General features: G+C 32.4%; 1 protein-coding gene across 1 annotated transcript; it reads left to right on the top strand.

Annotated features, from left to right (window-relative positions):
* Positions 1–3,335: 3,335 nt before the first annotated feature.
* Positions 3,336–11,523, top strand: LOC134702025 (uncharacterized). Its single transcript, XM_063563133.1, has 3 exons — positions 3,336–3,537; positions 7,178–7,288; positions 11,363–11,523. The coding sequence occupies exons 1-3, from the start codon at positions 3,429–3,431 to the stop codon at positions 11,521–11,523; spliced, it is 381 nt and encodes a 126-aa protein (XP_063419203.1). The 5' UTR covers positions 3,336–3,428.
* The last annotated feature ends 82 nt before the right edge of the window (positions 11,524–11,605 follow it).

Here is an 11,605-nt window from a genome sequence, read left to right as displayed (position 1 = left end):
AGAAAATCGAAGTGTACGAGATTTCATTTAGTATGCAACTGAATTAAAATAGGTCAAAATCGGTTATATAGCAGGGTATTTATATGCCATTAACATAGTTTGAACCATGACCAGTTAAAAAAAAATCATTGTTGAATCAGGTGAACATCTCTGAACAGAATTAAGGACAGCCATAGACAATAATGAATGTGAATTATAAAAACAAACCCTTAAAACAACTTCTTGTATGATAAGTAAACGTTTGTAGAAAGGAGGTTTAACTGGCGATCATGCGTCAAATATAGAGCATCGCCCATAATGTGTTTGTAAACAGACCATCGCACTTCGGCGTAGACCATCGTACTTCAGCGTCCAAATCGCATCTCCGAGTCCTACAAAGAGAAATATTTTGTACATTTTCACCCTAATTTTTTTCGCCTATATAATTCGTGTAAACATCAGCCCAACATTGTTAGACTGTAAAGTAAGCAAACATTTTGATCTTTCCTCCCCGGGATTCGAACTCTACGATACTACTGAGTTATCGTGAGACCAAATCGCATATAATATATCCGACGCGCTAGACCACTCGACCACCTGGGGTTTACAAGAATAAAGCTTTCAGTGGCCGGGTGTTACCTTTCCTCGTCAGTTTTAATCTGACATCGTAATACAGTACATGATATATTATAAGGCATGAAGATGGTATATATATATGTAGGACTCTAAAGTACGAGGGTACTCTAAAGTGCGATGGTACTCTAAAGTGCGATGGTACTCTAAAGTGCGATGGTACTCTAAAGTGCAATGGTGTACGCTAAAGTGCGATGGTGTCTCACGCTAAAGTGCGATGGAACATGGGGTTAGCTTCGAGGGCTTGAATAATTTATTACATAGATATTAAAAAAAACAAGTCTTTAAAGACTTGCGAAACTTAGTATGCTAAGGTATATACCATAGCAAGTGATAGGCTTTATCTTGTGGAGAGTTGTCTTATTGGCAACCATACCACATCTTCTTTTTTATATTTATGATTTACTGGTAGGCTTATATGATTGTTTCTAAATTTATAAGACTGGCCACGTAATAATTGCTAAAAATGTAATTAAGATGTCACTAAATGGCATATTTCCTGTAAATTAATTTTTTTACAATTATGAGGTATTGGATATTAATGTACATGTAGATTGCCGTTCACACATGTTTTTTTTTAAATATCAATGTAAACACCTCCCCTTACAGTCATCAGTTGCAAATACAAAATTTGGTCATTGTCGGAAAAGTAAAATGTATTTGTAGAAAACTTTAATTAAGATGCCAGAGAACGGCGGAGTTCGTTGAGCTTTCTTTTTTTTTTCGTAGCGAGTACAAAAACATGTTATGTTTTCCAACAATGTACAAATTAATGTTTTAGTTGACAACTTATATTTTGACCGTTTAAATGTTGTTTGACAGTGTGTAGAACTCAGCATTCTGAAAAAGTGAAATCACAAAAATACCGAACACTGAGGAAAATTCAAACGGAAAGTCCATTATCAAATGGCAAAATCAAAAGCTGCAAACACAACAAATGAATGTCCAGCTGTATTTTAAGAGCATAATCAGGACGACAATATGTTTATGTAAAATAAACAATAACCCTGCTTTAAACTAAACTTGCACGCTGATCCGGATTCTAACCCATTTCTCACCATGTAAAATTCTACAGGAAGACATGTCACCCTACTCGTACACATAGTTCGGACTCTGAGATGAACAATCCTTAGTCTGACTCTTTAACGCTGTGCTTAGCAGAGAAGCAAAAATTACCAGTTTAAGAACTATTCTAATGGTGGTCAGATTTGAGATGAAAAAATGTGGCAGGGTAAAAAAAATGTTTTGGGAGATCTCAACCCATCCCCTATACCTCTAGCCAATGTAGAATGAAAAATCTCACAGCAATTTGCACATTTAAGTTTAAAAGAAGTCCGAGTCCAATGTTATATAAGGTAACAGAAGGAACTACACAAATGACAATGATGAAAAATGTTACAATGAATCAATAATGACAACTAGATGTGTCAGAACATGTCACATCAAAATTCAGCTCAAAATCTGAAGGCTTATTTATATTAAAATACAAGTTTTTGTGATTTGTATACAATATTACCATAAAATAAGGGATGTGAAATACCTGATCGTATAAGATGTCTGCATGTGAATTTATATCTAAATGATGACTTTTGTGATTTGTATAGAATATTATCATAAAAGATGGGATGTGAAATACCTAATCGTATAGGATATCTGCATGTGGATTGATATTTAAATGACGACTTTTGTGATTTGTATAGAATATTATCATATAAAAGATCGGATGTGAAATACCTGATCGTATAGGATATCTGCATGTGGATTTATATTTAAATGACAATTTTTTGTTACATGTATAGACATTATCATAAAAGATGGGATGTGAAATACCTGATCGTATAGGATATCTGCATGTGGATATATATTTAAATAACGACTTTTTGTTATTTGTATAGAATATTACCATAAAAGATGGGAAATGAAAAACCTTATAGTATAAGATGTCTGCATGTGGATTTATATTTATGAATGATGTCTAACATTGATCTATAAATATATATATAAAATTTTTAGGAAATAAAAAGAAATTCTTCAAAAATCTGCCATACCTTTAATACATTAATTATTACATGTATGAACATAAAAATTACACAGTTTGAGTACAGAAAAACATGTGTATCTTGAGAAGTTTTAAGTCCTCGATAATTAATATAAACATACATTTCATGTTTAAGAAAATTAAATGTCGTTGTTGAGGACACGATCTTTTGTTAACTGTAATTTTAGAAATATGTGTTTTGTTAACTGGTATATGTTGATATTTGACTAACTAGCTATGGTCTGTTTTCTTAAAATTCACTTTGTTGTGAACTGCTTTTGTGAAAAAAAATTACCCCTGTCAACGGTTTTCGATTTTTTGATTCTCCGTTTTTTTTTACTCATACAAGAATATTAAATTGCTGTTAACGGTTATCAGTATTTTAATTCTGCTGTTATCAGATTTGAGCATAATCAAAAAATTGTAAGCATGTTAATTGGTCCCGCCCTGTCTGTTCCTCAGTTCCTCATTGTTTAAAAGAAAGTGTCCATCAGTACTTCTGTTAGGCAGAACACATACCCGTTGACTTAAAGAACATACCATAACACGGTAATTTAAAAATGTATATAAATAGATATGTAAAGTGCAAATAAATGTATGTTCTCATCGGTACACGTAAGGTTTAAAGGGTCATTGTCTTACCTGATTGCTTATATATACCATAATGATCTCCCTTTATTCCATTGATACCTGTAGACAACAGCAAAAGGACTCGAAGGTCTTGTAAATATCTATTTGAACTACCCTTACAATTAATTGAAGGAATCAACAAAAAGACATGGGCTACGAACTATTTGCTTATGCTATTGTTGTAGCACTGATGGCCATTTATGTATATAACAATGAAAGAAGAATGGCGGAAATGTTCTATAAACTTGATCAAACAGGTAAATAGATTTTATAAAACATGTTGGATTTTTTTTAAGACAAATGATCGTGAAAGAATATCTAAAGATTGTCAAGCATTGCGATCGGATCGTGAAAGATCTGGTATCGGACTGTGAATGCTTTATATATATTAAGTGTAATCCTACTTCACAATTTGTGATCAATATTTTCAAACGGTAGAATAAATACCAAAAAAGAAATATGTCTGTCAAAAGGTTTTAACTTCCTTGAAAATAATGTGCACTACTTTAAAGAAAATATTTTGAAGGAGTAGTAAACGTATAAGTTTGGTCGTGAAAGATAAGGCATGACTAGGTGTTATGATCCGTAAGCAACTTTTCTCTTACCAATTGATACACTTGTAATTGGTTGAAGCGTGTCAGTAATTACATATATTTAATGCGTTCATTTTGAGTTTGTGTGACATTTCTATACATATAAACCCATATTGAGACCTGTTTTCATTTGAGAGGCAATGTTTACTAGGCTTCCTAGATAATAAGAACACCAAGTGCATCCATTGTAGAAAAGTAAATATCTTTGTATTTCTAAGGCTACATGCATCCACAAATGAGTGAAGCGAGAAAAGGGTGGTCTAGTGGTCTGGTGGATTTCTCCTGGAAATCTTTAAATGGATACGTTTATGTTTTCGTAGGGATTAGATCAAACAGCTCTTTATCATTTAATTTTTCATACAGGTAAAATTGCAGGTGCTCTTTTCATTAACAGTTCAAACTCTTCTGATTGGGTCCCATTTATAGTCCTAAACTAGAGATTCAGACACCACATAAATGTAAACAGCTTCCTTGTCATTTTTTTATAGACATATATACCCCTATTATGATTACTGCGACAATCCCATTATTCAAGCCTATGAAAAACGAAATGAGTTCGAAATTATCAATTTTCCTCACCTTAGCAGCAATTTACCAACTTCATCAGCGTATGGATTATTCGATATTGAGGAGCTTGCAGCTGCCACTCAGAATTTGAAAAACGACACCAGTGTATGTGCAAAACTATAATCAGCCAGGTTATTGTGAAAGAATGCCTCGCTCCGTTTTTCAATAGGGTTAATCGGAAAGTATCAAGACCTCATGAATAAATATTCAATATCTACAAAACAAATAATTAAAGGATGGTCGTGAGTTAAAGACTCTAGGTGCTCTGTGTACTATTTTATCTATTTGTCTTCTAACTGGTCGTATGTATCTTGACGTTATTTTATATATGTGCGTCCAGCTTTCAGGTTTTTAGCGCCCCTTATGCGGTTTGATCTTGAAATGTAATTCTGACACATGAAGTTTTGTTTACTCTTGTATTCACATCTTAATTATTTTTTGTATTTTTCTGGGAAGGTGTATATGTCATTATGCTTCAATATATTGACAACATTATTAACTATAAACTTTTTTGTTGATAGGCGTCTTTTGTTTTACTGAATTGTAAATGTGATGTGGTGTACATTTATGTCTGTGGTGTTTGTTTCATAGTTTTGGCCGCTCGATCCCAGTTAAGGTCACGTTAACAAATTATGTGTGTGGCTTGCCGACCCAATTTTGCAATATCATGGCACAGATTTACAAGTAGGCGTATAAGGTAGCTAGAACACATGGTTTAACTTTTCATTTCTCATGACATTGCCTGTGTCATGTTAGAAAAGGTCGTTGTTTTCCTGTGGTAAATTTATAGACAGTGTTTAAACTTTTAAAAAGAATCAATCCGGATCTTCATTTTACCAATTTTTAGAATATGACTGTGCACAAAAGAAAAATTTAAAACCAGATGAAAGATTCTTAACTTTTCATATGACATTTACATATGCATGACGGACAGACAGACTTATATTATTTTAAAGCAACTACTCTGTGTGGTACACAAATCCAATGTAACTGAACTATTATAGTAAAATTATGGGTATTATTCGTATGCTTTCAAATGAGAAAGTTATCCATCTAAGTTTAAATGAGTTGCATGGATGTTAGCAATTAAAGGCAACCGTTTGGCCTTCATGTTACAATCAAAAAATCTCAAACCGTATAGTCGGCTATAAAATCCCCAACATGAAAAATATAAAAGATTCTATAAAAAATACCTAATGGCTTATTTTACAAACAAAATCAAACAATTTACGAAAAAACTACTATGACAGACATGATCCAGCGACAGGTTTGGGACATTCACACACATAATGTGGCAGTCAAAAGACGTTTGAAGGTGTCTGTGATTGTTGTGTAACAGTACATCATGAGCACCAACTATAAATAACGGCTTAACTGATCCTATCTATACAAAGCAAAAATTTATCTAACAAAATAAGACAAGTTTAACCCCGCCACATGATTTATGTGCCTGTCCCTAGGTCCAAGGGTGTCGTTGGTTGTCGTCTCTCATATTTGTTTATTTATAGTTGCTTCTTCAAAGGTCAGGCTTTTGGTTTATCCGTTTTTAATGAATCACTTTTTATCAAATTTGGATCTTTCGTAGCTAAATTAATTATTGATTTCCCAAGATTGAAAGCCGTAGGGTGACTTCTTAAATTATTTGACAGTTGTTTCATAAGCAATCATACAACATCTCCTTGTTTTATAACAATATGAATATGATTGTGTCATCATTTGTTATTAAAATTATACTATTGACCAGATTTGTTATAACATAAGCAACACGACGGGTGCTACATGTGGAGCTTGATCTGCTTGCCTTTCGGAGCACCTGAGATCACCCCCAGTTTTTTGTTGAGTTCGTATTGCTTACTCTTTAGTTTTTTTTATATTTTGTCTTGTACTCTAGTATTTGTCTGTTTGGGTTTGTTTTACTTTATAGCCATGACGTTGTCGGTTTATTTTCAATGTATCAGTTTGACTGTCCCTCTGGTATCTTTCGCCCCTCATTTGTCCTTAATTAAAATAGGAATAAAAAGGACTACTATTAAACGTATTTTTTTTTACAATTTAATTATTCATTATATTAGGAAATTCAATGAAATTACTGTTTTATCCATCTAAATGCTGTATGCTATTAGATTAAGCAGTAAAAAACGTGACAATGAGTCAATTTCATAATAGTTTTCAAACCCAACAAAACAAAAAGCGTATCCAACAAAATTGTTGATTTTTATTTTCATAAAAAACAGTAAAATGAAATTGTGATTACAATCAAATATATTAAATATGTTTTACGGAAAACAACCATGTAATTTTAATATAAATCAACAGCATTTTCAGTAATAACCCTTGCACAGCTACCTTTACGGTTTTGATTTTTACTCATAATTGGAGGCCTCTCAGAGACCCTTGAGCTGTTTGTATCTTTGTCTATTTTTCTTTGGTATACATTTTTTCTCAATGACAAGAGTATCATATATCATATATCCTTGATTTGATAATTTAATATATGACTTACTGATTAATTTCCATCTGCAATTGAAGAAGATTCAAGGATTTTTTTTCATATATTTTCGGGTGATCGCAACAACCACAATTTTGATAAATATATTGAAATTTAATTTATAGTTGATATGAGACTTGTGAATGGAGTAGATGCTATTTGCAATAACACAATTTTCTCTGGTTTAGAATTATTTTTATTTATTTTTCTAATCGAAGTTTCTGCAGAATGTTCCTTTTATTGTTACAGCATTGGCAAACATTGAACAGAAGCATAAGTTTGAACTGCTGGAAATTGAAATCAGAAACAATTTAATGATTTCCAACCTACAAAAAGAGATTAATGATATCAGAGAACTGGGTAAATATTAATTATCATAACAAATCTATGAATTTACTTTCTATTGCCGAATACATTGTATTGCCCATATTATGCCCTGACGTTTATTTTTAAAAAATTTTTTTTTTTTGATATACCTGACATTACAACCTAGTGTTATTTTTATTTTCATAGCTAACATTTAATTTTTTTAGGGTTTTGACCCATGACAATTTGCTGTAACATGCCGTGTGTATAGGCTTAGGTCCAAATATATGACTGGAACATTAATTATTCAGACTCGTTCATTTTTTCTTGTTTGTTTTGCCTGAACTCGTACCATTAAAAAGTAAGGCTAAGTAGTCGAAAGGATAAGGAGTTCTTCGCAGTATCAACGAATAAAACAATAACTTTATCAATTTCTTTCATGGTTGTGGACTTTTATCTTTTTTCTCGAATGAATGAAGAGATATTTCTCATTTCAAACGTCACGGAGTGTGGTACAGAAGAATTAGACACTAAACTCGACAAATTAGTTAAAACTGCATTATATCACGAGGTGAAATGTGCAGTTTCTTCTAAGCAGCTAAACAATACTCCATCAGTAATACACAGTAGATGCACAGCTTTTCAGTCAAATCTACAGTGATCACAAAATAAAGGTTCCAAAACTCAAGTAGCCAAGGGCGAAGAGAAAGAAACTGACAGTTACACCTTTGAGTGGAAAGGAAATTAAAAATGTGTCGTCACTGACGGAAGATGAAGGTAACATTAAAGCTTTAAAACAAGGAGTAGAATGTGTGCAGACAGCAAAGACGGAGAAAATGGAAAGTATAGACGTAGTGCATTAAAGGAAAAACATTTAAGAATGATCGAATCTTTCAAACTAAAAAAGTAGCAAGCCAGTACGTCACTTATCCTATCATTGATACTCAGACCATGTAAAGAAATAATTAGGGCACACTCTACGGCAGAACGAACGAACAAGGTTGAGAAGGTCGAGAAAGGCAAAACACGACCAGTACCTTATAGTAGGATCCATAAAAAGAATGTTATGCAGTTAGACCTTTCAGCTGTTTAATTGTGGAAAAAAGAGTCATTGAATAGACGAATGTCTAGATTTGAAAGTAAGTCTTATACCTATATTTTTTCGGATAAAAAAATTTCTCTAATTCTTCGCCAATGTATCCCTTTCTGCACCAATTGTATAAAAAAAATTCAATCAACGTGTGGTTCGTTTGATCTCAGTTCTTCATTGGTTAAAATCCGATTATGACGTTGAGTTATCTCGCTTTCCTCTGAATTTCCTATTGGGACGGCATGAAAATAGGCGACCATGCCTGATGACGTCACAATGAAAGAACACATGTTTTGCAGATCATTCGAAATAAAAGGAATACGTTTGCCTGCATATTGTTTGAAAATCATTAGATACACAGATTCTACCACCACATCTCGTGTAATACGATATTTATCCACTCTCAGATTTTAATGAGTACCGGGTTGTTGTTTTTTTACAGATTTTAACCTGGTATAGATTGTTGGGGACGCTGAGAAGAGCAGTATTGATGAGGAAAACAATGTATTGAAACTGTGGCAGGAAAGATGATTACAGTTGAATCTAAAATTTGAAATACACCTAAGAAATAGTTCTGCGATTTTAACAATTAGAAGTCATTTATTAAGAGGGCATTTGCTGTGAAATTTATGCTAACCGATTTGACTCAAATTCTCATATTTTAATTATACCATACTTAAACCAATTTTTAACTTATAAAAAAGTCTATAATTAACCATTTACAATGCGTTGGTAAGACATCATGTATCAGCTTTTAGTGTGTATTTAGGCTAGTCAACATCTAATTAACCATCGATGTTACCGCCGATGACTGCAGACGGTCATTTAACCAGATATAAACATAAATGTAGATGTATATAGATATTGACTCGTGTAATTGGATTTTTCTAGTTCTGTTTGTTTCATATAATAGGTTAAAAGTATATGTTAATCGTCGTTAATACCTGAATTTAATGAGCTTTTGTAGATCGAATCTATCAATCAAATAGTTTACCCTTTTTTTCCTGTAAATGTTGACATTTTTGTCATTTTCATAACTGAATACTCCTTGTTCATGCATAATCCATCTTAAGGTAAGGCTTTTAATGGACGGTCACATACATACGGATTCGATGAAGTCGATTGTTACACTTGCAAGTGAATAAATCATCAGCGATGTTTCTTGGCATTTTTTGACGAAAATGAATCAAACCGGCTTAAAAAGCGAATTATTATGTCACTATTTAACTTTTAGTAATGATTGAACAAAACTAATCACCGAGCGTGACTTTGAGTAAACTAACGGTCCCTAATGATTTCTTTTTGAAATGAAAAAAGAACTATAGACCTCGTATAAAATTGAGAATAAAAACGGGGTATGCGCTAAAGAAACCATATCCCGTCTAAAGATAAGAAAATAGCCAAAGGCCAACAATTGGTCTTCAACAGAGCGATAGAATTCCGCACCGGAGGCGGACATCAGTTACCACTTTTATTAAATTGTTTGAATCATTGGAAAATAAGTTTGGTGATATTAACGGTTGCTGTGAATAAAATACAGACACTCACAAACACTTGAGGTCCCGCCACCCCAATCTTATATGTGTGCCTGTCACGATTCAGGAGCTCATTATTTAGTGGTAGTCGTTATATTTATTTTTCATTGATTGTTTTGTCTTATATAAACCATGTCATTTTGGACACGTCAGGGACTTTTACAGCTAACTTCAGTCAGGGTTTTCGCATGCATACAACCTCTCCTTATTTATACCAAATGAAATATATTCGTGTCATCATCTTCCTCAATTTTTAAGCACAACGATTAAGGACTTTCATCAAACATGATTCTTGGCACATTTGCCAATATGTAAAATATAACATATAGAGGCAACAATAGTATACCGCCGTTCGAAAGTCATAAATCGATTGAAAAAAAAAACAAATCCGGGTTACAAACTAAAACCGATGGAATACACATAATCTATAGAGGAAAACAACAAAACAACTAATAATCTGATATGCCAGACGCGCGTTTCGTCTACATAAGACTCACCAGTGACGCTCAAATCAAAATAGTTAGAAAGCCAAACAAGTACAAAGTTGAAGAGCATCGATGTCCAAAATTCCCAAAAGTTCTGCCAAATTCGGCTAAGGTTATCTTTTGCCTCGGATAAGAAACTCTTTAGTATTTATAATGATTCATACTTTTTCAAAAAGTAAATTTATAAAATTAATCAAATTGTTGATATTCATGTCAAAGCCAAAGTGCTGACTAACCACAGAATAAAAACGAACACGTTTAACAACTTAGGACAGCACATAAAAACAGCCCAACAGAAACTACTGTTTTCCTTACAATTATAACAATGTTGCAGAGAAAGAAAGTAGTTTTGAAAAGGAACAGATAAATGTACGGAGTGTGTAATAAAACAGCGAAATACTCAGAATATATGTAAGATGTGATAAGTGATCATAAATCGATATAATAACTACGGACATAACATTTTCAAAAACCAAAAACAAATTCTAACAAAATTGTCGATTTTTGTTTTACAAAGAAGTGAATATAAAAATTGTGATCCGTATTGTTGTGGGTTTTTTTTTTTTTTTTTTTTTTTTTTTTTTTATGGGGGAGGTGTGAGTACGTAGCATGTTATTTCATATAATTCAAAAGCATCTTTCAGCAATAAACTTACATAGCTAAATATGAGATTTTGGTTTTACTCATAATTTAGAACTATACAGTGACCCTGTCCAATCTTTCTATAACTGCTCATTGCTTTTTGTTGATAGTTTTCTTATTGACAATCATACCACATCTCCTTGCTTTTGTACTTTCATATATGTCTTAATAATTATTTTTCATCAATATATATTATTTTAAAATGACACAATAGTTTTCTTCTATTTTTTTTTTTGAGTGATCGTCACATCCAAACGTTTGATAAATAGATTAGAATTTAATTAATAAATACTTAAACACATATGCTACTGGTGAAATAAGTAGACTCTTAGTGATGTGTCTAATTTTTGCCTGGTTTGAACAATTTTTTTTTAAGCTCAGCAAAAGCAGCAGAAATTAGATTCACTTAATGAAAAAATGGTAGACATTGAAAAGAAAAATGAGATGAAACTGCAATATACTGAAAACAGAAACAATTTAACGATTTCCAATCTACAAAAACAGATTAGTGATATGACAGAATTAGGTAAATATTAATGTTTTATAAAAAATGTATAAATGTACCTCCTCAGACGGAATCCATCGGTTTGCTTTAACATCTATTGTGATGAAACAGAAA

This window comes from Mytilus trossulus, unplaced genomic scaffold, assembly GCF_036588685.1.
Source record: "Mytilus trossulus isolate FHL-02 unplaced genomic scaffold, PNRI_Mtr1.1.1.hap1 h1tg000373l__unscaffolded, whole genome shotgun sequence".
In the NCBI taxonomy this organism is placed as follows: domain Eukaryota; kingdom Metazoa; phylum Mollusca; class Bivalvia; order Mytilida; family Mytilidae; genus Mytilus; species Mytilus trossulus.
The sequence above is the reverse complement of the archived record's forward strand: the minus strand, read 5'-3'. Positions and strand labels throughout refer to the sequence as shown.